Source organism: Salmo trutta, chromosome 7 (assembly GCF_901001165.1).
Source record: "Salmo trutta chromosome 7, fSalTru1.1, whole genome shotgun sequence".
Classification (NCBI taxonomy): domain Eukaryota; kingdom Metazoa; phylum Chordata; class Actinopteri; order Salmoniformes; family Salmonidae; genus Salmo; species Salmo trutta.
In genome coordinates this window covers 9728500-9755726 of record NC_042963.1, presented here as the reverse complement: position 1 = coordinate 9755726, position 27227 = coordinate 9728500, and the positions used below count along the sequence as shown (strand labels likewise).

Below are 27227 nucleotides of genomic sequence, written 5' to 3'. Positions count from 1 at the left end.
TTGCCCAAGGTGTGGGAATGCTGGATACAAGGATAAGGCGAACAAATTCTTTATTTAAAGGTTTATTAGACATACATATGGGGCGACAGACACGTTCCTCTGAGATGTTCATAGCAATCTGCCAACCTACTCAAGGACAGGCAGGCAGAAATACTATTTCTGTTCGTTCTCCAAGTGTTCCAGGCCCCTTGCCTGATGACTCAGAGCAGTGGAAGAATTCAGTCTATGTTTGCTACATACAGTGCCTTCAGAAAGTATTCACACCCCTTGGCCTTTTCCGCATTGTGTTGTGTTACAGCCTGAATTTAAAATTGATTAAATCAATATTTTTTTTGTCACTGGCCTACACACAATAACCAATAATGTCAAAGTGGAATTGTGTTTTTTGACATTTTACAAATTCATAAAAAATGAAAAGCTGAAATGTCTTGAGTCGATAGATATTCAACCCCTTTATTAGGGCAAGCCTAAATAAGTTCAGGAGTAAAAATGTGCAAAATAAGTTGCAAGGCCTCACTCTGCGTGCAATAAGTGTTTAACATGATTTTTGAATGACTACCTCTTCTCTGTACCACACACATACAATTCTCTGTAAGGTCAATCAGTGAATTTTGAACACAGATTCAACCACAAAGACCAGAAGTTTTCTAATGCCTCACAAAGAAGGGCACCTGTTGGTAGATGGGTAAAAAAGTAGGACAAATATTGAATATCCCTTTGAGCATGGTGAAGTTATTAATTATACTTTGGATGGTGTATCAATACACCCAGTCACTACAAAGATACAGATGTCCTTCCTAACTCAGTTGCTGGAAAGAAAGGAAACCGCTCATAGATTTCACCATGAGGCCAATGGTGACATTAAAACAGTTAGAGTTTAATAGCTGTGATAGAACTGAGGATGGATCAAAAATATTGTAGTTACTCCACAATACTAACCTAATTGACAGAGTGGAAAGAAGGAAGCCTGTACAGAATCAAAATATTCTAAAACATGCATCCTGTTGTCGTCAAGGCACTAAAGTAATACTGCAGAAAATGTGGCATAGCAATTCACTTTTTGTCCTGAATACAAAGTGTTGTGTTTGGGTTAAATCCAATGCAACAGTGAGTATGACTCTCCAATTTTCAAGCATAGTGGTGGCTGCATCATGTTAAGGACTGGGACATTTTTCAGGATAAAATGGATTGGAGCTAAGCACAGGCAAAAACCTAGCAGAAAACCTGGTTCAGTCTGCTTTCCAATAGACACTGGGAGATTAATTCACCTTTCAGCAGGACAATAACCAAAAACACAAGGCCAAATCTACACTGGAGTTGCTTACCAAGAGGACAGTGAATGTTCCTGAGTGGCCTAGTTACAGTTCTGACTTCAATCTGCTTGAAAATCTATGGCAAGACCTGAAAATGGTTATCTAGCAATGATCAACAACCAATTTGACAGAGCTTGAAGAATTTTGCACAGTCCAGGTGTGGAACTCTCTTAGTGATAACATGTTACAACATTGATTCAGGGGGTTGAATGCTTTATCTAATCAAGATATATGGAACAAAAATAAACTGCAGTCTGGTGAAAACCCTGGTGAGGATGACAAGCACGCAGATGAGCTTCCCTGAGACTGTTTCTGACAGTTCAATTATTATTATAATTTTTTTGTTATTTTTGTTAGATTTTTTCTTCAACTTTGACAGACAATTTTGTGTAGATCGTTGACAAAAATGTACATTAAATCGATTTTTTTCTCACTTTGTAACACAGCAAACTGTTGAAAAGGTCAACGGGTGTGAATACTTTCTGAAGGCACTGTATTTCAGTCTGAGACTGCCGTCATTGAAGTTGTTTGTGGGGATGTGAAAATGAGGGGTTGGATCATTTCCAACCAATAAAAGTGTCAAAGTCGATGTGTTTTCTGCCCAACCCATCGGTTTCTAGGAACAGGGAGAACAGTTAGAATGTGGTTGTGTTCTAGAAATTGTCGGGAGGTACTCGGATCCAGACTCATTGCGGAGAAGAAACTAATGTCTGTGGGTGTGGCTTAGCGTTTGGCCGGAGAACCCCTGGTCAAAACATGAATCAAGGTTGTCGGGACCACTTGGGTCACAGAGTGAGCCATATAATAGATGTGTATATCATTTGACACCACCGATGACAGAATTTACAGCTATTTGCCCTTGGCCTCAGGGAGGTCACCTAGGATACCAGGTTCTGCTTTTTGGTGATTCCTAACCTCTTGGAAGTTACTCGGGCTGAGTTCAGATTTAAGAGGGGACATGGCTCCAGTCCATTTAATAATTGACCAGTAAAACCGGTCTATAGAATAACAAGTGTAAACTTTTTATATTGGAGAGTTGTGACTTGACTGTCTCTGTGGTATAATACAACATTCAGACCTTTCTCTTTGTCTTAGTTGGCAGTGATATTCAAGGTAGAGGAGCTTCTCTCTCACCTGCAGCAAGTACTGGAGACGCATGAGGTCAACTGGCAGCATGTGCTCTCCTGTCTCTCTACCCTGCTGGTGTACAATCCGAACACCCAGCCTAGCCTAAAAGGTATGCACAAATCAAAATAAAAGTGTATTCATCGCGTGCACACGATCCAGTGGGTGTAAATGGTACACTGAAATGCTTACTTGCAGCTCTTCCTTAACAGTGCAGAATAAATGTAAAGTAGCAGCACGCACACACACTTAAATGTCATAGGAGTGTTGTTGGAAATAATTATTTTTCTCTGTACCTCAGAGCTGCTGTCCAGGCTCCTAAGCTCAGCATTTGAGGGGTATGACTTGGAGAACATGATCACTGCCTTCCTCCTGGCCCGTCAGGGTGCGCTTGAAGGGCCTGGTGTTTTCCCCTCCTACAGCGAGTGGTTTAAGGCAAGTCCCCTCAGAGCTTAGTCAGTGGCTACTAGAATATAATTTATTGGTCCCCTTTCTTCTTATGTTTGGCTCTTTTCAATAAAGTTGGCTTCTGTCCTGTCTTCCAAGATGTCTTTTGGCGGTGCTAGCAGTTACCACGGCAACAGTAAGAAGTCTTTGGTGTTCCTGCTAAAGTTCCTGTCGGACCTGGTGCCCTTTGACCCCCCACAGTATCTGAAGGTCAGGTGACAGACACTGTTTGGCTCTACTTTAACACTTTACTGCTGGTCTGGGCCCAAGTCTAAGTGTTTCTGAATGCTAATGTCTCTGGATGGTCTGGTCTCTCAGGTCCACATCCTCCATCCGCCCTACGTGGCAGTGAAACACCGGGCCCTACTGCAGGAGTATATATCCCTCACCAAGACCAGACTGGCTGACCTGAAGGTAGGGCCTAGATTCCCTGAACCAGTATTTGATGATGGTACATAGACAGACTGAGAGATACAGTTAATACAGTTATTACAATGTAACTAACTCAGACTGGTTGACGTGTCATACCACAAACCCTCTCATCATGCAGCCCATTAATCTACTCTCCTCGAGCTGTATAAACAGGGCCGCCATGTCTCTGTCTGCAGGTCTCAATTGAGGAGATGGGCCTTTATGAGGATATCTCTGGAGCAGGAGCCTCAGTGCAGGTTGGAGTGCTTTCTGCTGGTTGTTTATGCATTTGTGTACTGTCCCTTTTCATTTTTTTTCTTTTTTATATGTGCTCATGAATGTGTGTATCACTCTTTGTATCTGTTCTATATGCCTTCTCAGCCCCAGTGTCAGGCACGTCAGGATGTGGAGAAGGCAATCTCGTTGTTTGGGAGCACAGGAAGGATATCTGCCACTGTCATGGAGGCCAGGTACCCTACATGCTACATAAATCTCACAAATCACCTATTGAGATCAATGTACTGCTTGACCTACTTATCCTGTTGTCCTATACTGTCTTTTTATGTTTTACAACACTCATACTCTTTTCCTACTCCAGCATTTTCAGAAGGCCTTATTTCCTGACTCGTTTCCTCCCTGCCCTCCTAACCCCACGTGTGGTAAGCCTTGTGCTCTCTTGCTTTAGATTGAATGGATTTGACTGAATGGTGTGTTTATGTGGTCTGTCCAGATATTGTATTCTTTGTCTCTGTCCATTTCAGCTTCCTGTGAAGCCTGACGCCAGGATGAATTTCATAGATTCTCTTAAAAAGTATTTTCTGGCATTCACACTCAGCCATACAACAACTCACCACACAGTTTTCTGTCATATCTTTGAGACTGATACAGATGTTTTTTAGATGTTGATTCCAGTTTGTTTTCTTCTGTCCACTAGAGCGGAAAAGATCCCAGCTGCTCAGCACTCCTCCTACATAGAGTCATGTCAGAGAGAGAGACAGAGGCAACAGGACGGTGTGTACCATCACATTATACCATGTTTAACACCCTACGCATTTTAATATAATCATAGATTTAATATTAGCTTATTCCACACTAAGCACCACTGTAGTCATATATCTCTGTGCTTTTGTCCATGATTGAAGAGCTGTGTTTTACTTGTGTGTTATCAGGTAAAGGAGTCTCTGTGGTGAATGATGATGATAACCCACAGGAGGTTCTACAGGTCCAACTACAGGAACATAGAGCCCTGCTAACAGAGGGGGGCAGTGACGGAGGTGAGCAGACTGCAACACACACATACACACACCAAAGCAAACCTAACCTATCTTATTCTCTGGCTTTACAGAGGTGTCAGCCCAGCTGGCCAGGATCTCCCATACTCTGAATATTGTGTTCCCTGAACGTGCTGAGGAACTGATCAGCCAGGCAGTCATCAAGCTTCATGTAGATGAGTCTACTTTCTCTGAGCTGCACAATAAAGTAGGAAGGAATGCGAGGAACTTCTGTATTTCTCTCTTTCTTCTACTGTTTTCCCTCTGCTCTGTCTCACCTTTTCGTTCCCTACTCTATTTGTCTGTCTGTCAGGTTATTTGTGCTGGCCACGCTCACTGTCTCTGTCTCTCACACTGTCTGCTTATCTGTCCTATCTTTGTTCAGGTGGTGAACATGATCCTGAGGAGCTTCTGCCAGAGCCTTTTGGATGCCTCCAGAATAAGCCCACCAAATAAGTGAGGAACTAATCATGTCACTTAGTACAAATCTGAAAGATGTATGGAAGCGTGAGATCGTTTTTAAAGTCTATCAAATCAAATGTTATTAGTCAGATTGTTGTGCGTATTATGTGCTTGTTAAAAGGCGGTGTGTGGTCAATCCGACGTCTGCATTGGGCGTGCAGCATTTATAGTGGTACGGCCTCTGCAGAAGTCAGGGTATTCATACTTCTTGCGCTTCACAGAGCAGCGCATAGCTGTTGAGCAGAGCTGTTGTGAAGGAAGTGAGTTTGTGTTTATACAGGACCTCCTGCCCCCACCTACCGTCAACCAATCATGACAATGCGGCGCTATACGGAGCTCTCCGAATTGTTAAAAAATGTATGAGACACATGGCGATGCGGTATTGAGCTCAATTTGGCTTCTGCATACGTCCGGAGGCCCCGCAATTGCGTCACAGACTCCATTCTGAGCCTGCGGCCACATTTTCTGATAAAGTGTAAATGGGCCCTTCGCCTCCACCAGTGTAACACAAGTCAGCATAAAACTGCACTACTCTCATTTGAGTTGAATGTGATCTGTGACCCAAGACAGAGCCCCTGGGCATCCCAGTTTGTCAATATCCTGCTGGGACACAGACAGCTTCTCACTGCCCTCCTGCACCGCATGTGGGACCTGCTCCACAACCAGGTATCAATCTCTCTTTTGCTCTTTCCATTTAATTTTTACTGCCTCTTTCTTTCTCTCGCTCTCTCTCCTTTTTACCTCTTTCTTACCTCCCTATTTTAACTACAGTCATCTTCTGTCCTTCTCTATAGGGGGTATCATTGAGTGCTGCACATGTGCTTGGACTGGCTGCCTTTGTTGTGCACCTTGATGCCTCCCAGGCCCAGTGCCCCAAGGTGCAGCTGTGCCCACCCCTACTGCCCGGCCCTGTGTCAGTACCAGAGGCACTGACCACTGCTCTGCCCTGCACCACACAAACCAACATGCTATTCTGTGTTAGGTGGGTGAGACTGGAGAGGGACCCTCAGCATCTAGGATTACATAAAATAATTATACAATATATTATAAACCAAAAGGCACAGTTAACTTTAGTTCAATAGGACAGTGTAATCATAAGATGTATTTATGTGGACAGCTTTGTTTTTGTTTGCCAGGTTCTGCGTGGCTGCAGTTTGCTATGGTCTCTGCAGGAGTGAGTCACTGTGTGATCAGCCGCAGCAGCAGCAGTATAATCCCTGCGGCCTCTATAAAAAGGTATGCACGTTATTCTTTCAGTGTCACTGAAATTATGCTCTCTTATCACCCAGCCACACTCTGAGATGCCCTTTATGCAAGCAGCAGGGGGCTGGTATTTGAGCAGAATGTCACATACAGTAGGGCTGCAGTTGTACCTCTCTGCTTGACTGCACAGATCCATGTCCTGCCTATTCCTGAGTGTGTGTGTGTTTTGTATTTGGTATTTGTAGCTGCTGTACCTAATTCCCAGACTAATGCCAGATATGAGGAGGTTGCCCATTGAAGCGAGTGGGGAATCGGAGTATGTGGGGGCAAACAAACAGGGTGAGGAGGAGAATCGTGGTTTGTGGAAGAGTGTTACTGACACAAATACGACCTGGAGGAAGTCAGCCTGGGAGCTATGGAAACACGCCCCCTTCCGTCTCCTAGTAAAACTCCCAGAATACCAGGTGAGGAAAACTGTCTAAACATTGGCGTAAAGCTCCACCAGCCTTCTCAGCACATTGACATGTCTGCTTCTCATTTTCTTGGAGAAGTTCTAATTTTCTTCTTTGTCTAGTTCTCATTTTCAGAGTGGCTGGCAGCTGAACTCAGGGTTCAGAGGAGTGAGGATGCCCTGTCTGACCCAGATAGGTGAAGCACGTGCCTAAATATGCAGCGCATACACACATTAATATAAAAGTTTGGTATATGTTCATCTCTTTTTGGTATTTTATTAGGATCCCCATTAGCTGTTGCGAAAGCAGCAGCTACTCTTCCTGGGGTCCACAGGAAAAATGACTTAATACAGAACATTAATAGACAAGAACAGCTCAAGGACAGAACTACATACATTTAAGAACGGCACACACAGCCTTCATATCAATACATAGACACAAAATACACTACATGACCAAAAGTATGTGGACACTTGCTTGTCTAACATCTCATTCCAAAATCATGAGCATTAATATGGAGTTGGTCCCTCCCTTTGCTGTTATAACAGTCTCCATTCTTCTGGGAAGACTTTCCACAGGATGATGGAACATTGCTGCTGGGACATGCTTCCATTCAGCCACAAGAGCATTACAGGCTGACTACACCAATCGCGTTGCAAAATAAATGTCAAAATCTTTATTATTCAGTTATTGCACCCACACTGCTCGTGCGCGCCAACGAGCGTCTGCGTTGCCAAGGACTAAAATAGAAGTCAGTTCTATTTGTGACGCAAATCGCGCTGCAAGTCCTGCCTCTCCCATCTCCTCATTGGTTTATAGAAGCAGGTACCCACATGCCATCTCGTCATTGGTTAAACCCACGTGGGTGACTGAAAGCCGAAATAGGTCAGTGGAGGTAATGCACCTAATTTATGAAAGTTGCGAATCGCAATATAAAGTCAAGAGAAGAAAAGGCCTGGAAGGAGGAGAGAGGACTAGAAACGATTCGGTTGACTGTTTTATGTGTGGATTAATTGGTGGAGTAGAGGACCTTGTGCATTTCAGGTAAAATAACAACTTAATGTTTATATCCCAGGACAAATTAGCTAGCAACAGCAAGCTAGCTAAATAGGACAAATTAGCTAGCAACAGCAAGCTAGCTAAATAGGACAAATTAGCTAGCAAGTGCAAGCTAGCTAGCTAAATTGCCATAAATGTTTAATGCTTTTTGACCTGTCCCCAAATTAATATAATTGGTTCAGAGTTTGTTTTGCTATTTTAACCTGCGTGTCGTGATCGCGTTTGGTGTGGAGGGACAAAATACATTTATGCACGATGGCGCACGCACGCAGCCGGTTTGGGTTCCGTATTAGTGAGGTCGGGCACTGATGTTGGGCGATTAAGACTGGCCCGCAGTCGGTGTTCCAATTCATCCCAAAGGTGTTTGATGGGGTTAAGGTCAGGGCTCTGCAGGCCAGTCAAGTTCTTCCACACCGATCTCAATGAACCATTTTGCTTTGTTCACTGGGGCATTGTCATGCTGAAATGGGAAAGGGCCTTCACCAAACTGTTGCCACAAAGTTGGAAGCACAGAATCGTCCAGAATGTCATTGTATTCTGATTTCCCTTCACTGGAACTAAGGGACCTAGCCCGAACCATGAAAAACAACCCCAGACCATTATTCCTCCTCCACCAGACTTTACAGTTGGAACTATGTATTCGGGCAGGTAGCATTCTCCTGGCATCCGCCAAACCCAGATTTGTTTGTCAGACTGCCAGATGTTGAAGCGTGATTTATCACTCCAGAGAACACGTTTCCACTGCTCCAGAGTCCAATGGTGGCAGGCTTTACACCACTCCAGGCGACACGTGGCCAAATAACAAGTATCCCGTTTCAGGCTCAACGTATAGACAATTCAGACCAATCAACTTGCCACATGTAGCTATGAGTCCTGGACTGAAATTCCTCCCGTGTCCCTGACCCATTAATCTTCAGTTCCCCATTACAGAAAAACAACTTTTTCCATATATCATTAATTCCTTCTTGACCTTTAGTCCTCTGCTGTTTTGTATTTATCTTAAAATATTCTTACACTCCCCCTAGACCATTTTAAAAAGAAATATACTTTAAATGTATTTTTAGAAAACATGAAAAAATAGACAGTAACATTTTTTGTTGTAAGCATAAAATCATTCACATTAAACCTTGCATTTCTATAAAACACAAAGGGCATATTTTACTTGCTTTTGCAATAAGAAATAGATTTCAAACAAAGTTAAAGAAAATAAGTATTAACAGATGTAATGATGATGTCCCTCACAATTCCTACCACATCCTGTATTAGGAGAACTCACAAAAAAATAATTGTCTGCAAGACAATAATATTAAATCGTTCTATTGGCTTGGTAATCATTCAGAGTCCTGTAAAAGTGACCAGCTCTTCCACACCGGTAGCAGTCCGACATAGATCATTTCTAATAGTTATGTTCTGACAGTCTGCCGGTAGTGAAGAATTCTTCTTCCGTTCCACTGGTTGATAAGGACTTTATTTTATTGAACACTTCACCGGTGATCTTGTATAGATTTAAGGTACAGGCCTTGGGTCAAGGAATATTGCTGCAACTTCAGACGATAGATTCTCATAACCTGTAACGAAGGAAACAAAAAGTGAAATTAACATGGCCTGGTTTCAAGAAAAATTGATATTTCACATAGATTTCCCTAAGTAAGCATGTCCAGATTAAAATAATAATAATATATATATATATATAAATATATATAAAATGATTTTTCAACGGCGATACCGATTATTGGAGGACCAAAAAAAAAGCCACTACCGATTAATCAGCTGATATTTTATTTTTTATTTATTATAATTTTTTTAATATATTTGTAGTAATGACAATTACAACAATACTGAATGAACAATGAACACTTTTATTTTAACTCAACAGTGCTGTTTCTGTACAGCACTTTGAGATATCAGCTGATGTAAGAAGGGCTATATAAATAAATTTGATTTGATATAATACATAAATAAAATCTATTTAGTTTCAAATAAATAATGAAACATGTTCAATTTGGTTTAAATAATGCAAAAACACAGTGATGGAGAAAAAGTAAAAGTGCAATATGTGCCATGTAAAAAAGCTAACGTTTAAGTTCCTTGCTTTGGTCATTAATTTGGTCAAATCCGGAAACTATCATTTCGAAAACAAACGTTTATTCTATCAGTGAAATAAGGAACCGTTCCGTATTTTATCGAATGGGTGGCAACCCTAAGTCTAAATATTGCTGTTGCATTGCACAACCTTCAATGTTATGTCATAATTATGTAAAATTCTGGCAAGTTAGTTCAGTTTGCAACGAGCCAGGCGGCCCAAACTGTTGCATATACCCTGACTCTGCTTGCACTGAACGCAAGAGAAGTGATACAATTTCCCTAGTTAATATTGCCTGCTAACATGAATCTTTTAACTACATTTGCAGGTTTAAAAAAATATATACTTGTGTATTGATTTTTATTAACAAATGCGCTTTTGTTAAATCATCACCCGTTTTCACGGCCGGATAAAAATGTCCCCCGTAACAGCCAGTGGAATCCTGTGGCGCGTTATTCAAATACCTTAGAAATGCTATTACTTCAATTTCTCAAACATATGACTATTTTACACCATTTTAAAGACAAGACTCCTCGTTAATCTAACCACACTGTCCGATTTCAAAAAGGCTTTACAATGAAAGCAAAACATTAGATTATGTCAGCAGAGTACCCAGCCAGAAATAATCAGACACCCATTTTTCAAGCTAGCATATAATGTCACACAAACCAAAACCACAGCTAAATGCAGCACTAACCTTTGATCTTCATCAGATGACACACCTAGGACATTATGTTACACAATACATGCATGTTTTGTTCATATTTATATCAAAAAACAGCTTTTTACATTAGCATGTGACTAGCATGTGACTAGCATTCCTACCGAACACTTCCGGTGAATTTACTAAATTACTCACGATAAACGTTCACAAAAAACATAACAATTATTTTAAGAATTATAGATACAGAACTCCTTTATGCAATCGCGGTGTCCGATTTTAAAATAGCTTTTCGGTGAAAGCACATTTTGCAGTATTCTGAGTAGATAGCCCGGCATCACAGGCTAGCTATTTTGACACCCACCAAGTGTGTCACTCACCAAACTAAGATTTACTATAAGAAAAATTGGATTACCTTTGCTGTTCTTCGTCAGAATGCACTCCCAGGACTTCTACTTCAATAACAAATGTTAGTTTGGTTCAAAATAATCCATAGTTATATCCAAATAGCGGCGTTTTGTTCGTGCGTTCAAGACACTATCCGAAGGGTAAAGAAGGGTGACGCGCCCGACACGTTTTGTGACAAAAAATTCCAAAATATTCCATTACCGTACTTCGAAGCATGTCAAACGCTGTTTAAAATAAATTTTTATGAGATTTTTCTCGTAAAAAAGCGATAATATTCCGACCGGGAAACCCTGTTTTAGTTCAAAGACGAAAAAATAAAAACATGGCGTCGCCTCGTGTACGCGCCTCAGTCTCATTGTCCTCAGATCGACCACTATCCAAATGCGCTATTGTTTTTCAGCCATGGCCTGCAAAGCCACCATTCATCGTTCTGGCGCCTTCTGAGAGCCTATGGGAGCGTTAGAAAATGTCACGTTATGCCAGAAATCCCCTGTTTTGGTTAGAGATGATCAAGAAGGCCAAGAAATAGTCAGAGAGAGTGCTTCCTGTTTGGAATCTTCTCAGGTTTTGGCCTGCCAAATGAGTTCTGTTATACTCACAGACACCATTCAAACAGTTTTAGAAACTTTAGGGTGTTTTCTATCCAAATCAAACAATTATATGCATATTCTAGTTACTGGGCAGGAGTAGTAACCAGATTAAATCGGGTACGTTTTTTATCCGGCCGTGCAAATACTGCCCCCTATCCCCAACAGGTTAACAACCTGTGTTCTGGTTGGCATAAGACATTGTTTGTCACCGTTGTCAGAATCTTTTGACTCAAAGCCAGGCAGTGCTGACCAGATGCTTGAAACCTGATCATACTTGCACAACTCAGCATGAGGGTAGATTGAGGGAACAAAGGGCCCACAGGTGGGGGCAAAGTCTGCCACCCTTGCCTCCTGTAATTGTTGAATTTTGCCTTTTTTAAGGTTTTTCTGTTCACCAAGAGCCCTCACTCTCTTTATCTCTCTGCAATGTCCTATCATAATTATGAAGAAAGAATTTCTCATCTCATTTTATTACTTTGTGTCCATCGTGTCTTTGTTAATGAGTTAGACATTTCTCTGTATTTTTCCCCAAGCTTTTGTATATCAGACAGATTCCATGTTCCAGCTTTGTCAACAATAACGGAATATTTCTTTATCTCTTGCCTACACTTCAATCCAAGGTAACGCCAAGTAATTTAGTCTCCTCAACTTGTTCAACAGCCACACCATTCATTGCCAGATTCAGCTGAGGTCTAGAGCTTAGGGAATGATTTGTACCAAATACAATGCTTTTAGTTTTAGAGATGTTCCAGATCAGTTTTATTACTGGCCACCCATTCCAAAACTGACTGCAGCTCCTTTTATTTATTTTTGTATTTTACACCCTTTTTCTCACAAATATCCAATTGCAATCCAATTACGATCTTGTCTCATCGCTTCAACTCCCCAACGGGCTCAGGAGAGGTGCAGGTCGAGTCATGCACCCTCTGAAACATGACCAGCCAAATCGCACTTCTTAACATCTCTGGTATCAGTGGACGCTAGCGTCCCACCTCGACAACAGCCAGTGAAATTGCAGGGCGCCAAATTCAAAACAACAGAAATCCCATAATTAAAATTCCTCAAACATACAAGTATTATACACCATTTTAAAGATAAACTTCTTGTAAATCCAACCACAGTGTCCGATTTCAAAAAGGCTTTACGGAGAAAGCACACCATGCGATTATGTTAGGTCAGCGCCTAAGTCACAGAAAACCATACAGCCATTTTCCAGCCAAGGAGAGGGCTCACAAAAGTCAGAAATAGCGATTAAATTAATCACTAACCTTTGATCTTCATCAGATGGCACTCACAGGACTTCATGTTACACCATAAATGTGCGTTTTGTTCGATAAAGTTAATCTTTATGTCCAAAAACCTCAGTTGAAATTGGCGCGTTATGTACAGTAATCATTGACTCAAACAAACATCCGATGAAAATGCAGAGAGCCACATGAAATTACAGAAATACTCATAATAAACATTGATGAAAGATACAAGTGTTTAACATACTATTAAAGATAAACTTCTCCTTAATGCAACCGCTGTGTCAGATTTCAAAAAGGCTTTACTGCGAAAGCACACCACGCGATTATGTTAGGTCAGCGCCTAGCCACAAAAACCATACAGCCATTTTCCAACCAATGAGAGGTGTCACAAAAGTTAGAAATAGCGTTAAAATTAATCACTTACCTTTGATCTTCATCTGGTGGCACTCCCAGGTCTCCATGTTAGACAATACATGTTTGTTTTGTTCGATAATGTCCCTCTTTATGTCCAAAAACCTCAGTTTTGTTGGTGCGTTTAGTTCAGAAATCCAAAGGCACAATGCGTGCTCTCAAAATCAATCCTCAGGTTGTTTTTGTCATAAATAATCAATAATATTTCAACCGGACAAAAGCTTCGTCAATAGAAAAGGAGAAACAAGAAAGACGCGTTCCCGATCACGCGCAGGACTCATGTCTGGAAATTTCCACTGTCCACTCATTGAAAGTGCTGTATCTCCCTCATTTTTCAGAGTAAAAGCCTGAAACGATGCCTAAAGACTGGCCACATGTAGCGGAAGCCATAGAGATCGGGAACTGGGTCCTAAGTCTTTGTATGGTGGATAGGCTTTCAATGGAAAAACAGCCTTTCAAAATAATAGCACTTCCTGGTTGGATTTTCCTCAGGTTTTCGCCTGCCATATCAGTTCTGTTATACACAGACATTATTATAACAGTTTTGGAAGCTTTAGAGTGTTTTCTATATAAATCTACTAATTATATGCATAACCTAGCTTCTAGGCCTGAGTAGCAGGCAGTTTAATTTGGGCACGCTTTTCATCCAAAATTCCGAATGCTGCCCCCTACCCTAGTGAAGTTAACATCCGCCTGCTTAACCCGGAAGCCAGCTGCACCAATGTGTCGGAGGAAACACTGTTCAACTGACGGCAGGCCGCAGGCTCCCAGCCCACCACCGGGAGTCGCTAGAGCATGATGAGCCAAGTAAAGTCCCCCCCGGCCAAACCTTCCCCTAACCCGGACGGCGCTGGGCAATTGTGCACTGCCCTATGGGACTCCAGGTCACGGCTGGTTGTGACACCGCCTGGGATTGAAGCCGGTTCTGTAGTGACGCCTCAAGCACGGCGATGCAGTGCCTTAGACTGTTGCGCCACTCGGGAGGCCATGCAGCTCCTTTTTAAGAGTTTCAGTGACTTCCTTAACTGTGGTTGCCGACATGTATATGGTTGAATCATCAGCATACATGGACACAAAGGCTTTGTTTAATGCCAGTGGCTGGTCATTGGTTAAAATAGACAAGAGTAGAGAGCTTAGTGAGCTCCCCTGCGGTACACCACATCCTACATGTTTGACATTAGAAAAGCTTCCATTAAAGAAAACCCTCTGAGTTCTATTAGATAGATATGAATCTACGATATGACTGAGGTTCAAAAGCTATAGCGCTCTCAATAACCAGTTATGGTCAATAACATCAAAGGCTGCACTGAAATCTAACAGTACCGCTCCTACAATCTTCTTAATATCAATTTCTGTCAACCAATCATCAGTCGTTTGTGTCATTGCAGTACATGTTGAGTGCCCTTCCCTATAAGCATGCTGAAAGTCTCAATTTGTTTACTGAGAATTAGCATTGTATTTGGTCAAACACCATTTTTCTCCAACAGTTTGCTATGAGCTGGCAGCAAGCTGAAAGGTTTGCTGTTAGAACCAGTCAAGGCCGCTTTGCCCCTCTTGGGTAGCGGAATGACTTTGGCTTTCCTCCAGGCCTGAGGACAAACACCTTCCTCTAGACTTAGGTTAACGATATGACAGATAGGAGTGGCCAGAGTCAGCTACCATCCTCAGTAGCTTTCCATCTAAGTTGTCAATGCCTGGAGGTTTGTCATTATTGATCGATAACAATGTTGCGTACTGGTATGTAACAGAGCCTGTGTGTGTATCAGACAGGAGTATCAGCAGTGGGCGTGTCAGCAGCTATACCTGCCATCTCCTGTGGACCAGGGGGGCTGTGCAGGAGACTTAAGGACAGCCTGCTCCCACATTCTCAATGCTGTCATGGACCAGAAGACAGTATGGTCAGCATGATTTGGCTTATGGCCTCCTGCACCTCAGATCATCCTGATTATTTGAATAATAGACATTGTTGAGTTGTTTAGTCTTTATCGCCTCTCTTTGTGTCCTTAGTGCTCAGACCCAGGAGAACACTGATCACAGACCCTCAGAGGCAGGCACCTGTCTCCCAGACATTCTCTCCAGACTTCAGGTACAGTACACAGGCCTTTTGATTGATTGATATGTTAGTTTGTTTCTGTACATGATTCCTGTTAATGCTTTGTATTTCCTGCATATGTTTTGCACTGATTTTCCTGTGTGTGTGTGTCCTTTGGTGTCTTTATAGGAGATTGTCTATGAGATGGAGCTCACTAGTCGCTCTCAAAGGACTCAAGATAAGGGACATTTCCTATTGGATCTGATTTCACATAGATGCTCTGTGACCTCTGACCTGCAGAGTATCAGCAGTGAGCTTAGCCTTCAGCAAACATTACATACATGGAACAGGTAATGTACTGACACATACACGTCCTCTATACTAGGGCTTTGGCGGTCATGACATTTTGTCAGCCGGTTCATTTTCATGCAAAAGAAACATGACAAGAAGAACATGTATTTCAGAAGAACAGAATATGAGTTGGCCTACTATATGTTATCTGGCTATGTGTCCTGCTGTAGGCTTGTTCATTTAGCAGACAAGGTATACTTATAAGTCCCGCGCCATTATTTTATAGTATGATTTTATAGTATGAAAATAAGAAGAATATTATTTTCCTCAGGCTGCACATGCTGTTCTCTCACCAACTGATCATATTTTCACCCGTCAGATTATTCTCAATTCAATCTCGTCTTTACTAATATGTCACATTTAGAATGGCCCATTTATCAAATGGGCAGGGGGAAAAAACAAATGTAATTTGTATGCACTCGAATAGCAATTAGAGGCCGCTTTCTCGACGGTTGGTTTTTCAATCATGCCGGGTAAGCTACTCTGGTGATTTCACTCCACACATCAACCACTGTTTGAGGAGCATGGAGCCTCTTGCGATATTTCGGCCAAACTCTGTATGCCATGGGCTCTCCAACCTTGTCCTTGCAGCTACCCAGTGCTTAATTTGGGAAACCAAGTCATATCTGTTTTGGAACATCGATAGTAACATGTTTTCACAAGGAAACATATTTCAATAAACTGTTGACAGCTCCTCTCTGCGTGCTGAAGAAAGGAATGCAGGAAAGAGGGGAGGAGATTGATACATGCGGTGGTGAGATTTTCTGTAGCTGAAGGTAATGTCAGCCTATTAATTATGAAAATATAAAAAATACCCTATTGCTAGGCTATTGATAGTCAAATACAAATTCACTATAATTGTAGACTAACTCTGTCAGCTGCCCAGCTAGACCAATTTATGTACCAAAGACATCTTAAATATATTTTTTTAATGTTTTTTGGCCATGCGTAATATGCGGTAGGCTATGTATTGTATAACGGCACAATCATTATTTGAATTCAGTTTTTTGGAGGGCGGGGTTCATGTATAGGCCTATGTGTATTTATAAGCTCTAATATGCGTATGGCGTTTTGAATTTATCAGCACCTTAGAAATAAAGTGCTGTCCATTTCGTTGTTAGGCTTTGAAACAACATACCGTACACAACTACCATGTTTTCCACTCAGTTTCAACCTGTTGTTGAACTTCTCTCTTCAAATTGATCAATCACAATGAGCACAATAGTCATGAGTCTTGCTGCCACTATGGTCACCGCAACAGCCCTACTCTATACCAGTGATTCCATATTTTTGTTCTAACTTAACTCACTGAACTGATTTAACCCTTGATTAGTTGATTTTAGGTGTGTTAGTGCTGAGCTAGCAAAAATATGCAACCCTGGGTGGGCCTGAGGACTGCTCTACACCATAGAGATCCACTGTACTACAGTGTGAACGTGTGTGTATATTAACTTTAACAAAACGTGTGTTTGTGTATCATAGGGTGATACTGGCACTCCCTGCAGTCATGTTGGTTACTGTGAAGACTGGAGGAGGGAAGAGGACTCTGGACTGTGAGACCCTCATGGAACATATCAACCAGTATCAGGTATGCCACAATGGGGGTTGAGGGAGGGAGGTTATATTAATGAATAATTCATTCAAGCTAATGTATTGTAGCTACAGTCTGTGTGAATCAATCCATAGTTCACTTCTCATCTTGACGAAACAACCTACTATAGATGCGTTTTCCCAGATTTGATCATTATCGTTATACAATATCTCTTTGTGTATCAGAGGAAGGGCTGTTCCCCAGCTGGACTGCTGCCCTACCACCTCACAGCACACTTCTTAAGAGTAAGTTCCACTCACAGATTATTAACTGTACTGCTCTAGACCTGGGTAGACGGTGTTAACAACAAATTGTGATATTTATCATAAGAAATAATTTCTCATAGGCTGTGCTCATGGCCAGTGTGAGCTGTGACTGTGCATCAGGAGAAGTGAACAAGGCCATGTCCCTGATCAGTCTTCAATGTCCACTGCTCCTCGTCTCTGCCGGGGTACCGTACATTATACTTCCAGGATCACGTCTGATTTGTTCATCTGAGAGTTTTAATGTATGATGCCGACTGAGTGTAATTTGTGTGTGTGTTGGGCAGCACTGGTGGGGCCGTCTCTCCCCTGTATTGGTGTCTCTCTGGCATCGCCTCACTGACGGACAGCCCCTGCCTCAGCAGCTGCAGGTCCTGGCTGATTGTCACTTGTGGGTCTGCAGGTAAAACAGGATCATGCATACATGCCTGTGTATATAGACAGCATTTACTGATAATACTCCTTTACAAACTAAATATTTAGACTTTTATTTCTGTAATTTTTTTGCGCATTGATTGATTGTGTTCTTTGTCCTGTCTCCTTGGCAGTTCAAAGGATGGAGTGTCATGCCCTGTCCCCTCTGCCCCGCCCCTGCTCCTGGCAGCTTTTCTGCACTGTGTATGGGAAGGCCAGGGGAGTGGCAAGGGCATCAGGACAAGCCTGGAGATGTTGGGACAGCTGACAGAGCACCACAGTCAGGTAAGTACACTTCTCTTCCCTATCACCAAGTGTTTCAAACTCAACCTCGATGTTTGTTCAAAAGGTTCACTAGCCATGTTTGTAAGCTTTGATGGAGTGGACACAACACCGCCAATTGAGAAAATCTATTTCACACCACATAAAGGAGGTCAAAGTGCCCAGAAAAAAATCCCCATTTACGTAGGTTTCTTGGGATATATAGGTTTCTTGGAATATATTATTGGAATGTATTGGCAGTTGTGACACATTAGTAAGACACTGACACTCACATGCTCAGAACTAACCTTTGGCCTCACACAAACACAGTTTCTTGTTCGTGATTCAGGAGTAGAGACACTCAGATGATTAGGGAACCAACTTAGCAGTTTTCTATTAGACGTGATCATTGTCACGAGACCATTTTGTCATTAGTTAGTAGACACCAGGGAAACTGCCATGTAACCTCAAATAATTTATGCTGCCATTTGTCCCCAGCTGCTGGTGTTTCTGCTGTTCCTCTGTGTGACTGACCTCCTCACAACTTTTCTCACGCCCCAGGTACATTTACATTTAGCATACGCTCTGATCCAGAGCGACTTACAGTTAGTGCATTCATCTTAAGAAAGCTAGGTGATACAACTACATATCACAGTCATAGTAAGTACATTTTTACTCAAAGTATTTATTAGCCAAGTCAGTGCTAGTAGGAAAAGACAAGTACAAGTGTTTTTGTGGGAGGGTGGGGGGGGTTGCTGTGGGATTTAGTCAAGATACTGAAGAGGTGGGTTTTCGGAAGATGGGCAGGGACTTGGCTGTCCTGACGTTAGAAGGAAGCTTGTGAAACCATTGGGGTACATCATTCCTACACCTTAAGGCCAGGAGTGTTCCTGGCTAGGGCACATGGGAACTCGTAGCCCAGTGGTTCCCAAATGTTTTTGGCCCACGACACCATTTTTTAAATTGTTTTTGTTGTTGCCCGCACCATGTAAAAAATTTTTTTTTATCAATGGCCAATGTTTACGTTTTTAATTGGGGCTATGACAGTCTATTATAAATCAGTCAGACCGTACTTTTGACAGTATTTTAATCTGAAGGAAGTATGGTTTGAAGTGACAGAAATGCATCGGCAAGTTCAGAAGATCATCAGGCAATAATTTATGAACTTCTGTGTAGAAAAGAACATCATCATTGATGTTCTGTTTCCTCTCCAGTCTGTTCTGAGTCCTGCGCGGCTACAAGTTCCTGGGAGTCTTATCTTTCACTGATAGGGCCATATGTTGTAGCTTAAACTGTTGAAAAGATAGATCTACATTTATAGGAAGAAAACAGAAACCGCTCTGTTTATTACAACTGCATCTAGCTGCTACTGGAGAGATGTAACCCTGGTTCTTTGAACCAAACGTGTTTAAAAAAAAATATATATATATATATATATATATATATATATATATATATATATATATATACATACTGCTCAAAAAAATAAAGGGAACACTTAAACAACACAATGTAACTCCAAGTCAATCACACTTCTGTGAAATCAAACTGTCCACTTAGGAAGCAACACTGATTGACAATACATTTCACATGCTGTTGTGCAAATGGAATAGACAACAGGTGGAAATTATAGGCAATTAGCAAGACACCCCCAATAAAGGAGTGGTTCTGAAGGTGGGGACCACAGACCACTTCTCAGTTCCTATGCTTCCTGGCTGATGTTTTGGTCACTTTTGAATGCTGGCGGTGCTTTCACTCTAGTGGTAGCATGAGACGGAGTCTACAACCCACACAAGTGGCTCAGGTAGTGCAGCTCATCCAGGATGGCACATCAATGCGAGCTGTGGCAAGAAGGTTTGCTGTGTCTGTCAGCGTAGTGTCCAGAGCATGGAGGCGCTACCAGGAGACAGGCCAGTACATCAGGAGACGTGGAGGAGGCCGTAGGAGGGCAACAACCCAGCAGCAGGACCGCTACCTCCGCCTTTGTGCAAGGAGGAGCAGGAGAAGCACTGCCAGAGCCCTGCAAAATGACCTCCAGCAGGCCACAAATGTGCATGTGTCTGCTCAAACGGTCAGAAACAGGCTCCATGAGGGTGGTATGAGGGCCCGATGTCCACAGGTGGGGGTTGTGCTTACAGCCCAACACCGTGCAGGACGTTTGGCATTTGCCAGAGAACACCAAGATTGGCAAATTCGCCACTGGCGCCCTGTGCTCTTCACAGATGAAAGCAGGTTCACACTGAGCACGTGACAGACGTGACAGAGTCTGGAGACGCCGTGGAGAACGTTCTGCTGCCTGCAACATCCTCCAGCATGACCGGTTTGGCGGTGGGTCAGTCATGGTGTGGGGTGGCATTTCTTTGGGGGGCCGCACAGCCCGCCATGTGCTCGCCAGAGGTAGCCTGACTGCCATTAGGTACCGAGATGAGATCCTCAGACCCCTTGTGAGACCATATGCTGGTGCGGTTGGTCCTGGGTTCCTCCTAATGCAAGACAATGCGAGACCTCATGTGGCTGGAGTGTGTCAGCAGTTCCTGCAAGAGGAAGGCATTGATGCTATGGACTGGCCCGCCCGTTCCCCAGACCTGAATCCAATTGAGCGCATCTGGGACATCATGTCTCGCTCCATCCACCAACGCCACAGACTGTCCAGGAGTTGGCGGATGCTTTAGTCCAGGTCTGGGAGGAGATCCCTCAGGAGATCATCCGCCACCTCATCGGGAGCATGCCCAGGCGTTGTAGGGAGGTCATACAGGCACGTGGAGGCCACACACACACAACTGAGCCTGTTTTAAGGACATTACATCAACGTTGGATCAGCCTGTAGTGTGGTTTTCCACTTTAATTTTGAGTGTGACTCCAAATCCAGACCTCCATGGGTTGATCAATTGGATTTCCATTGATTATTTTTGTGTGATTTTGTTGTCAGCACATTCAACTATGTAAAGAAAAAAGTATTTAATAAGATTGTCTTTCATTCAGATTTAGGATGTGTTGTTTAAGTGTTCCCTTTATTTTTTTGAGCAGTATATATTATATATATATGTATATATATATTTCAAAGTTTCTCTCACGATCTCATTTTCAAATCAGGCGACCCCTAGTTTGGGAAACGCTGCCCTACATACTCAACAGTGTAACAGTAACGTATTCAACAGACTAAAACAACTTTTCTGCTAACAAAACATCACAATTCCAACGTTTCATACAACTTTTGTGTGACATGCTACATAGAGGGTGAAGGGCCTACAGAGAGCTCAGGAACTCTGTAAAGATATCCTGACTGTCCTTGTGGACTCTGCTGACTGGCTGCTACTATTCAAGTCACCTTGCTCTGGTACAGTATATAACTTGCTTATTTACAGTAGCCTCTGGCTTTGAATATGTCCCATTTTGTGTCTCTGTAATGTTATATTTGGTATTTTATAATATTTTGTTTTTCCTATTCAAGAAAAAGGCCTATACCAGCCTGTGGCCGTGGTAACGTCAGATGAATACACAAGACTGATGCCTTTAGCCTTTTACAGGTATATTTACTTGGTGGTCAAACTGTTAGTGTTGTCATCCATTTTCTTGTTTATATGTGAGTTCTGTATGTGTATTGTTTCACTGCCAGCCTGGTCCCCCATCTTAACTCTGAGGTATTGGAGAAAACAGTGAAGGCCCCAGGGTTCCTCCACACTGCTGTGCTCTGCTACTCCTCCCTTATCAAGCTCTTTATGGACGGCCAGACTCCCTGCCCTGTGACCGAGCATCTGACTGACCAGGTGAGCTTATTTTGATATGCAGAAAAAGCTGCACTGTGGTTGACTGGTATGTGGTCACCAAACTACTGACAGTGGCGTTTTTCTGAACCCGGGTTTTGGTCTCGCAGATGGACCCCTCATATATTCTGACCAGGGCCCAGCAGGTGCTTCTGAAGACTATATCTCTGACATCCCCAACCTCACTGTCTCAACATCAGCTGAACCAGGTAACACATTTGTGCACTGACCACCCAGAGTAAGGCTGATCTCAGTCTGTGTAGTACTGGGTTGAAATCAGATGGATATGATACATTTATTTGATTTTCACAAACATCGCACAACTACAGCCTATGATTTCTTTCTGGGCTTTACCTCGCATCAGACTCCATTTTTTACCAATGGCTCTCAAAACCCAAAATAATGATATATCCTGATACATTCTTTTGAACTACACAATACCCTACTTGTGACTCTTTCTCTCTCCTGTTCCTAGCTGGAGGCCTTATGTGTTGATCTGGACCCGGAGGTGGCAGCAGCTCTGGTCTTTCACCTCAGCTCTTCCAGCCTCAGCCCAGAGCTGGACTTCCTGTGAATGGATGGATATGGGGCTACAGGCACACCATGGACTGTTAATGACACTAACTTGGCTTCCTTCATGAACAAAATATATAAAAATGATTCGTATGGGTGCGAGAGGACTTGGTCTTTGTCCTCCAATGAAGAATATACTTGGATAGCTACATTATAATGTTGCCTTTAGGTTTATGTGGTTGGCAGTTGTATTTTAATTCTGTCTGTGTGTGGAAGGGATTGTGGGTTTGGGAGCGCAGTGTATATTCAGCATTGTAGAAAATACATGTACACAGAAGAGCCTGATCACTTGTATAGCTGTTTAAGTTTCACCAGCCCTTATGAATGTAAGGAATAAACTTCCATCAAATATCTTAATTTAAAAAAGCATTGATCTACACAATTTATCATCATTCATTTTCCACTATCAAGTATGCTGTGGGTTTAGAGCAGGTATGGGGAAAGTGGTGAACCCCCCCCCCCCATTTTTAGGAACTGTTGGGGTCTCAACATACTGAGAGTTAGAATAGTATTATACACAAGGTGCAATTTTGTCATTTGGTTGTGCATCAGCAGTTTCTCTAGTTATGTCAGTCACAGCCAGTCACACAATTAGCCCATGTCAGCAAAAAATAAAATGGTCTAGCGGCCAGCACAGTCTAAATGTGTGGTTATCATGGTCGAATTACCGACCGGGGGGCCACTGTTGATTTTGTTGCTCACTCAGATATTTCAAAACGGCAAAAGTTTCTCTCAACCCTATGGCAAAATAGGTGGAATTGCAGGAAATAAGCTGTAAAACAGAACATTTTTCTCTACGCCCCATGGCAAAACGTGTAGAAATGCACAAAAATAAAACTTCTCATTTTTGCATGTGTGGGTAGGCAGACCTACGAGTCACTGCTGCCCCTCATGAGCAGTGGTGGAAAAGGTATCCAATTCTCATATGAGTAAAAGTAAAGATACCTTTTAATAGAAAATGACTCAAGTCAGTCACCCAGTAAAATACAAGTATTTGGTTTTAAATATGTAAAAGTACAAATAAACCAGATGGCATTCAAAATGTAACAAGTACTTTTGGGAGTCAAGGAACATGGAGTAAAAAGTACATTATTTTATTTAGGAATGTAGTGAAGTAAAAGTTGTCAAATAGTAAAGTACAGATACCCCCCAAAAACTACTTAAGTAGTACTTTACACCACTGAGTTCATATTTTTCTGTGGCCCCAGTCAGTTGCCTATTCCTGGTTTAGAGCATGAACTGTACAAGTCAAATCAAATGTTATTGGTCACACACATATTTAGTGGGTGTAGTGAAATGCTTGTGTTCCTAGCTCCAACAGTGCAGTATCTAATACTTCAACAATACACACATGTAAAATAATGGAATTAAGAAATATATAAATTAGGATGAGCAATGTCTGAGTGGCATTGACTAGAATACAGTATATACAATTGAAATGAGTACAACAGTATAAACATTAAAAGTGACTAGTGTTCCATTTAAAGTGACCAGTGATTCCATGTCCTGTTCAAATTAGTCACTGTACCCATGACCATTCTATACCAGACTCCTTATATAGAGGCTCAAGGGACGTTGTGTTCTTCGCAGCTCCTTGTCGGTCACGGACCTAATCAAGTCTATCAACCGGTGTATGGGTTCAGTTCCCCAGTCTCTGATGGTCCATATGTTGGTTGTTGGAGGGGCTGTCAATGTTTCTTCTGACAGCTGTTAGTGTGAGGGGATGCACCGTGGCCGTTGAGGTTGTGGGCCTTCTCAAAGCGCTCCCCACACAGTTCACATGCAAATTCCAGATCAGCCTCTGCCTTGTTTGGTCATCTTAAAGTAAAGACAAAAAGGCTTAGTGAGGGTGCCAAATACAAGCTTGAATTCTTGTGCCCCTATCCATCCCTTCCATTATTACAGACTCACCCAAATCATACCACATAATCAAAGACTTGGCTAACTCCTGACAGACTCACCAGTGCTTGAGCCCCTCACAACACAAATCAGCAGAACCTTGCCTCCTGATATGAGCTTAATCTCCCCCTGTAGTGGCTTGACCCCTGAGTGGCGCATCTGGTGCAGACAGGTGTTTCCTCTGCTTAAAGGTCTGACCACATTGGTCACAGATGTAGTTCCCCAACTCTATAAAAAGGATAATGGTCTAACTTAATACCAACACACTCTGGCAGCATCCCAAATGGCAACCTATTCCCTTTATAGTGCATTACTTTTGATCAGGCGACCAATCAGGCTTTCTAAAGTAGTGCACAATATAATAACTAGGGTACCCTTTGGGACAGACATCTCTCTGTCTCCAGTAAAAGCGCTGTCCAGTCCAAACCTACCTGTGTGAATGAGTTGGACGTGTCGCTGCAGGTAGCGGTCAATCATGAAGACCTTGTTGCAGCCAATGGTGAGGGCAGGGCTGCTCGCAGACCTCTTCATAGTGCTCCTTAATGTGTTTCTGTACCCCAGAGACAAAACGGTAATGTACCAACAGACATGTTCATTGTCATAAGAGGATAAACAGTGCTGTAAGGAGGACTTGAATCTGACCTTAATGCCCTCCGCTCCTTTTTTACATGTTTTTTTAAACAGATAAGCAGCCTGGGTATGGACATTTGTAGATATTGGGCAGCTCCTCTCTGACAACCAAAAACAAACATGGATACTACACCTTATTTCAATTGCTTCTTTTATTCTGGTTCTCTTCTTCGGGGAAGCAATTCTGCAAGGCATGGGAAAAGGAAGAAAACACAGCCACGATGCCCTTTTTCCGCTAGTAATAAGAGATCTTTCTGTCCACTGATGTGTTATTTTGGTTTGATATGCAAAATAGCTAGAACCAGGGCATCGTGCACCCCAAAAATCTGCGGGGGGGCACAAAGTACTTGGATGGCTGGGGGGGTGGTGTTTGGAGAATTTAGCATTTTTAAAACAGCTTTTTCCTGCAATCTATAGTCATAATCATCATTATGCTTAATTCTTTGTAAAGAAACATGTATATTTATCTGCATATCTAAGCATACCTCTTGAGCTGTCTGTATCCTCCACCCTGGTTAAAAAAAAAATATGCTTCTCTGCTAAATTCTGGGTAAAAGATTGAAAGGAAAGTCAGTCTTATTCAGTACATTTAGCTATTGCTTGCTTTTCTAGTCTACCAACCTTGCCAGCAGGCATGCCAGTTAAGACAAGCTAGCTACTCTAACTTGATAGACTGAAATGGCATCTTGGTAGCTAGTTATGAGGTTGGGAACCTATCTGGGCTAGCTCAAGTCAGCTTCATAAAATTGGTAGGTGGCTAGTAGTATTACAGAGAAACAACAATTATTTTTAATCAGGACAAATCTGAAGGGGCACGTGACCCTGTGCCCGCTATGGGCATGTTGCCTCTGGCTAGAACCCACTCACTACTTCTCTAGGTATGGCTCAAATAATTCATCAGAGGATACACTTTTCCTTTTCTCTTCTAACTCATCCTCGCTGGACACGTTCCTAAGATTTTACACAATAGCCTATAGTTTAACCAATCTTAACTTTCCATCACTTCAACCATGTTTTTCATTGTCCACCTTCCAGTAGGGGCTCCCTCTCAGTGTGTTCAGGGTTTGCTCTGGGCTTTGTGGTCTGTGTCCCCATTCCGTAACTATGTCCATCCACACACCCCCAGACCGCACTTACTGAGCCCCAGCACTGCCTCTCCAGCACTTCTTTCAGGTCAGGGCAAGAGCGGCAGTCCTCTGCATGGTGGTGGGCCCAGGACACCAGGCTGTGGAGACACTTGGGAAGGAGGGGATGGAGGGTGCTGGTAAAGGAGAGGTGGTTGTCAGGTTGAAGGTAAAATAAATGGTACAATTGGTAACAGTGGTTATAACCATGAAAACCATATCTGCCTATCAAAAATCTGGTAATCATCTTGTCCTGATGGAATGTATCCACTTACACAACAAGATGGGATCGTGGAACGTGGATCACGGTTCAGTGGCACTCCAACTATGCCCTGAAAGTCTATGTATAAAAACAGTGGCGACTGGGCTGGCTCTGTCTGGATTCCCTGGCCACTTGTCGAAGGCATGCTGCAGCCCCTGAGGTGAGAACTTTCCATGACAGAATGCAGTGCTAAGTCTGCCCATACCTGTAGGTTCAGTCAAGGAAGTAGGTTGCATTTGAGAACGTTTAACAGCTGATACTTTACCTTATGGAGGTAAAACACCTGACAACAACCAATCATTGACCTCAAAATCTAGACTGCTTGTCAAGAATTTTGAAGGGGACTCACAAGATTTCTTTGATCTATGCTGTGGACGATCCTTCCCTTCTGTCGCCACAGCTGACACGGCTGTGTTCAATTGTAATATTGCAGATCTGTCACTGATGGTGAAGTTATCTTTGCAGAATTATTATTGGTTCTTCCTCGCCGCCCAACATATTTCTTGACCCCCGCAACTAACTGTCTGGCTTCTCTGTCCTGCTGCCACATCGGAAAACCGCGCTCGCCTCACTCTCTTCTTCATAACACAGTCCTGAGAGAATAGGGAGGATCCTAAAGGAAAATCATATCAATATAATGTGGCAGTAGCTTTCAAAGTAACTTGAGCCTTAAATGGGAGCTATTCATAAAGCTGTTTATTACCAAAGTTGTTTTGAAAGCTGCAGCTGCGACTTCCAATGAGGAGAACACTATTCGCCTTAAATTCTATCAGTCATATGTAGTTTAACCACTTCGTTGGTGGTTTAGTAAAATATCGTTAAGCACGAACTGGTAACGGTTTATATTTTAAACAACAAAACCCGGAAGTAGTACGAAAATAATAAATATCAAAGAACCACCAGACTTCAGAGTGCAT

At 42.5% G+C, this 27227-nt stretch overlaps 1 protein-coding gene and 1 long non-coding RNA gene across 4 annotated transcripts in view; one reads left to right on the top strand and one right to left on the bottom strand.

Moving 5' to 3' along the window:
- Nucleotides 1-22764, top strand: part of fanca (FA complementation group A) — a 30408-nt gene extending 7644 nt beyond the window's left edge. For both annotated transcript variants that reach the window (XM_029757858.1, XM_029757859.1), the window contains 31 exons: nt 2409-2550; nt 2740-2873; nt 2985-3095; nt 3204-3299; nt 3494-3553; nt 3678-3766; nt 3895-3955; nt 4058-4107; nt 4231-4307; nt 4466-4570; nt 4642-4775; nt 4953-5023; nt 5596-5695; nt 5824-6011; nt 6166-6265; nt 6478-6696; nt 6807-6880; nt 14913-15044; nt 15154-15232; nt 15368-15528; nt 17012-17117; nt 17306-17365; nt 17467-17571; nt 17671-17786; nt 17932-18082; nt 18557-18619; nt 21293-21395; nt 21510-21585; nt 21675-21825; nt 21933-22031; nt 22298-22764. In XM_029757858.1, the coding sequence (XP_029613718.1) occupies nt 2409-2550; nt 2740-2873; nt 2985-3095; nt 3204-3299; nt 3494-3553; nt 3678-3766; nt 3895-3955; nt 4058-4107; nt 4231-4307; nt 4466-4570; nt 4642-4775; nt 4953-5023; nt 5596-5695; nt 5824-6011; nt 6166-6265; nt 6478-6696; nt 6807-6880; nt 14913-15044; nt 15154-15232; nt 15368-15528; nt 17012-17117; nt 17306-17365; nt 17467-17571; nt 17671-17786; nt 17932-18082; nt 18557-18619; nt 21293-21395; nt 21510-21585; nt 21675-21825; nt 21933-22031; nt 22298-22396 (3312 nt within the window). In that variant the 3' untranslated portion in view covers nt 22397-22764. The remainder of the gene's footprint in view (nt 1-2408; nt 2551-2739; nt 2874-2984; nt 3096-3203; nt 3300-3493; nt 3554-3677; nt 3767-3894; nt 3956-4057; nt 4108-4230; nt 4308-4465; nt 4571-4641; nt 4776-4952; nt 5024-5595; nt 5696-5823; nt 6012-6165; nt 6266-6477; nt 6697-6806; nt 6881-14912; nt 15045-15153; nt 15233-15367; nt 15529-17011; nt 17118-17305; nt 17366-17466; nt 17572-17670; nt 17787-17931; nt 18083-18556; nt 18620-21292; nt 21396-21509; nt 21586-21674; nt 21826-21932; nt 22032-22297) is intronic.
- Nucleotides 22765-23586: 822 nt separating this feature from the next.
- LOC115196882 (uncharacterized) lies at nt 23587-27175 on the bottom strand. Of its 2 annotated transcripts, XR_003878926.1 has the most exons (7): nt 27014-27175; nt 26660-26923; nt 26324-26515; nt 26062-26185; nt 24726-24844; nt 24357-24522; nt 23587-24213 (listed from the first exon to the last, which is right to left on the bottom strand). It is a non-coding gene; the product is annotated as an uncharacterized LOC115196882 (long non-coding RNA). The 2 variants fall into 2 exon arrangements; XR_003878925.1 differs by having other exon boundaries at nt 26660-27173.
- Nucleotides 27176-27227: the final 52 nt, after the last annotated feature.